Here is a 4,467-nt window from a genome sequence, read left to right as displayed (position 1 = left end):
CTTGTATTATATATATATATATATATATATATATATATTTACTATTTTTTTTATATTGAGTATATATACAAAACTGTGGAATAAACAAATAATGAATTTATTGATAACAATTAATAATTATTATAGATATATTGTTAATTGCTATTAATATATTCATTACTTGTTTATCCCATAGTTTTTATGGTTAATCTGAATTTTGTATTCATTATTAGGAGGTGACCTTTCATTTCTTTATGTTTAAACAGATTTACAGGCTATTATGCTAAAAGAATGTTGACTCGGGTTTTAGATAATCCATGAGATTAGGCCTATACTTAAAGGGGAGAGACATGCAAAGAGAGAGAGAGAGAGAGAAAAAAGAAAGAGAGAGAGAGAAAGAGAGAGAGAGAGAGAGTAGTTTTAATGGAGTAGGTGGTTAATCTATTGTAGGCGAAGAGTAAATAATATAATAAAATAATGAAATCTTATGTCAGAAAGCGTCTAAAGTAATTTCTATTCTCACAGGGTCTCAAATGTTGCAAGAAGAAGATGTATTTTAACATAAGCTAGGGCGTTGTGGTTTTTGCGTTCATATACATTGGCGTTCTGTTATTATAACATGCATTGTTATGATCATTACAGTTTGTTTAAGGAGCAGTAGCGCTATACATTATGGGTTGAAAATAACAGCAAATGAAATACGAAAATACAATAAAATCGTACACCTATATGATTCATAGACGTGAAGATGATGACCAGCTCTTGATTTAGTGCCTATTTAGTTTTTTGAAAAGGCCATTCGAATAAAAGATTTTATCATATTGTAGGGCAGATGCCATGCTGTGGCGATACATGTTGTGAAAATGGAGGAACATGTTACGGAGATGCGTCAGCATTTGTGTGTGTGTGCCAACCCGGTTACACGGGAGTTTACTGTGAGACGCAAGATCCATGCGGCGGCGAAAACCCCTGCCTAAACGGTGGAACCTGCGCTCAGGTTGGTGACAGCGGATCATACACATGCTTCTGCGATGAAAAGTGGACTGGTAAAGAGTGTGAGACTTGTCAACCATGCGTCTACTATGAGCAGCCGTGCGATAACGGTGACTGCTATCCGTACCCAAGCGCCCAGGACTGCCGGTACACGTGCGAATGTTACAGTGGGTGGGTAGGGGTTAACTGTTCCGTGAAAGATCCGTGCATTCCTGATCCTTGCAATAGTAATGGCGATTGTGTTCCTAGCTCTGTCGATCCAGCCGTGCCAGTGTGCTTCTGCAAAGACGATTTTGTTGGTCCGACCTGCTTACCAGACCCATGTTCCAACCAGCTCAATCCCTGTAAAAATGGGGCTACTTGTAGACCCAATAATTCCTCTTATCCTACGGGCGCAGTCTGTCAATGTACACCAGATTATAAAGACGACAACTGTACAACGATTAATCTTTGTGGTCCTAGTTATAACCCATGTGGGACACACGGCAAGTGTAGGGATGTTAATGGGGAAGTCATCTGCCAATGCGCGACTGATTGGGTTGGGAAGTATTGCAACATCAGTGACCCATGTTCTGCAGAGCCATGTACTAATGGCGGCACATGTATGACTGAACTCCTAAATGACGGGTTAGACGCCACATATAAGTGCAGCTGTAGAGACGGATGGATAGGAGATACGTGCTCTGTAGCTGATCCATGCTTTGGACAGTACAATCCGTGTGTGAACGGTGAATGCAGCCCGCGGCCTGACGACCTATCTGAAGCTGTGTGTGCGTGTAATGTCGGATGGACCGGACAGTTCTGTGATACAAGTAAGTTGGAAATATTGGGCATATTAACTTTATCATTACTGTTGAATCTTTTTGATTAAAACCTTCCAAATTTCATTTGATTAACTCGTGCATCAAACTCATGCTCTTTATTTTATTGATTTACAGGTTTAAGCTGTACGCCAAACCCTTGCACCAACGGACTCTGCTTTGACAACACAAACGGTTCTTTCGGCGAGCTGAATTTTATTTGTCAATGTTATGTTCAATGGGTCGGTCCATATTGCAACATTCAAGACCCTTGCACTGATGACGGCTGTACTCCGGGAGGTAAATGCGTCCCAGACCCTAACAATATGTACGATGCCTCTTGCGTTTGTAAACCAGGATGGATTGGAGAATTGTGCGAAATCACCGACCCTTGTGTGTCTGTGCTATGTGGGCATGGCAACTGCATCAGTAATCCAATTAAACCAGACGACCATCTGTGCCTGTGCCAGGAAGGGTGGACGGGTGTTGCATGCGATGTGAAGGCAGCATGCTCAGATACTAACTTTTGTGTGTTTGGTACTTGTGTTGAAAACCCAGATGCTCTTGGCACCCAAGCTTGCTTGTGCGATGAAGGGTGGCTGGGTGATAATTGCACAATGGAAGATCCATGCTTTGGTGCTAACAACCCATGCCAAAATGATGCAGCGTGCTATGCAGACAGTATCTCGGGCACATTCTCGTGTGAATGCCAAGATGGCTTCCTAGGTCAAAACTGTTCCATAGAAGATCCATGCTTTGGTGATAACAACCCATGCCAAAATGATGCAGCGTGCTATGCAGACAGTATATCTGGTACGTTTGCATGTGAATGCCAAGATGGTTTCCTAGGTCAAAACTGTTCCATAGAAGATCCATGCTTTGGTGCTAACAATCCATGCCAAAATAATGCAGCGTGCTATGCAGACAGTATCTCGGGCACATTCTCGTGTGAATGCCAAGATGGTTTCCTAGGTCAAAACTGTTCCATTGAAGATCAATGCTTTGATGTTAACAATCCATGCCAAAATGATGCAGCGTGCTATGCAGACAGTATATCTGGTACGTTTGCATGTGAATGCAAAGATGGTTTCCTAGGTCAAAACTGTTCCATTGAAGATCAATGCTTTGATGCTAACAATCCATGCCAAAATGATGCAGCGTGCTATGCAGACAGTATCTCGGGCACATTCTCGTGTGAATGCCAAGATGGCTTCCTAGGTCAAAACTGTTCCATTAAAGATTCATGTTTTGCTGCTAACAACCCATGCCAAAATAATGCAGCGTGCTATGCAGACAGTATCTCGGGCACATTCTCGTGTGAATGCCAAGATGGCTTCCTAGGTCAAAACTGTTCCATAGAAGATCCATGCTTTGGTGATAACAACCCATGCCAAAATGATGCAGCGTGCTATGCAGACAGTATATCGGGCACATTCTCGTGTGAATGCCAATATGGCTTCCTAGGTCAAAACTGTTCCATAGAAGATTCATGTTTTGCTGCTAACAACCCATGCCAAAATGATGCAGCGTGCTATGCAGACAGTATATCTGGTACGTTTGCATGTGAATGCCAAGATGGTTTCCTAGGTCAAAACTGTTTTATAGAAGATCCATGCTTTGGTGCTAACAATCCATGCCAAAATGATGCAGCATGCTATGCAGACAGTATCTCGGGCACATCCTCGTGTGAATGCCGAGATGGCTTCCTAGGTCAAAACTGTTCCATTGAAGATCCATGTTTTGATGTTAACAACCCATGCCATAATCATGCAGTCTGCCATTCAAACAGTATGTCTGCTACGTTTGCATGTGAATGCCAAGATGGCTTCCTAGGTCAAATCTGTTCCATAGAAGATTCATGTTTTGCGTCTCCCTGCGGTAATGCATCTTGTTACGTTTTGTTACGTGATGATAGGTCTGTTGGCTACCAATGTGTTTCAGTTTAATAGTGAATAATACGTGCATTAATAATCCAAATTATCGAGTCACAGAGAAGCACAATCAGATGGTCATGACATCACCTTGTCAGATTGGGGCTATAGGAGACGATTGTGAATTGGATGATCCATGTTATTCTTACATTAATCCGTGCGGCCCGCATGGCGCATGTGAATACGAATTCCCATTTCATTTGCACTGCGATCGTGATACGCAGTACACATTCAAAAATAATACATGCGTTAGCGATATTTAAATGTGTTTTCCCGCTATCACTCCACATTTCGTACATTTCTCTTGTTATTGCTTTTATTAGTTCATTAGTGTGCATTACTTTAACAACACGACAGCTATACGCATCATAAATGTTAGAATAAGATATGCGTCACTGTTATTTAAATAAGGTCTAATAAAATTTCAAATAAATAGCATCGATTCCTTAATTGCTATCACTATATCCACTGTACATTCGTTTTGCTATTAACGGTGTAAGAGTGGCGGTAAATTCAGGGGGTCTGAGATTCATTAACTATTGATATAACGAACTGCAGATTTCAAATATATTTTAGTTAGGTAATGAGAATTTTTATTGAGTATTTTAACTGTCCCTGTTTGATTATATGTTTATTATCACTTCTTGTGTTTAATCTGGCGACCGATGAAAATATTTCTGTTGGAAATTTGTTTTTGTTTGTAAAAATTCGGATCCTCGTTTTACAGCCGTTTCATGCACCTTCTAACGACAACTGTATCACGT

At 40.9% G+C, this 4,467-nt stretch overlaps 1 protein-coding gene and 1 long non-coding RNA gene across 2 annotated transcripts in view; one reads left to right on the top strand and one right to left on the bottom strand.

The window, feature by feature from the left end:
• The window catches only part of LOC106810770 (neurogenic locus notch homolog protein 1-like), an 11,415-nt gene that overhangs the window by 311 nt on the left and 6,637 nt on the right, over window positions 1-4,467 (top strand). Inside the window, exons 2-3 of the mRNA XM_014814219.1 lie at window positions 807-1,784; window positions 1,911-3,605. Coding sequence (XP_014669705.1) covers window positions 807-1,784; window positions 1,911-3,605 — 2,673 coding nt within the window. The remainder of the gene's footprint in view (window positions 1-806; window positions 1,785-1,910; window positions 3,606-4,467) is intronic.
• The window catches only part of LOC106810771, a 14,479-nt gene continuing 14,412 nt past the window's right edge, over window positions 4,401-4,467 (bottom strand). The window contains exon 2 of the long non-coding RNA XR_001394061.1: window positions 4,401-4,443. This is a non-coding gene — a long non-coding RNA (uncharacterized LOC106810771). The remainder of the gene's footprint in view (window positions 4,444-4,467) is intronic.

This window comes from Priapulus caudatus, unplaced genomic scaffold (assembly GCF_000485595.1).
Source record: "Priapulus caudatus unplaced genomic scaffold, Priapulus_caudatus-5.0.1 Scaffold471, whole genome shotgun sequence".
Taxonomy (NCBI): Eukaryota; Metazoa; Priapulida; class Priapulimorpha; order Priapulimorphida; family Priapulidae; genus Priapulus; species Priapulus caudatus.
This window is presented reverse-complemented; position numbering and strand designations above follow the sequence as displayed.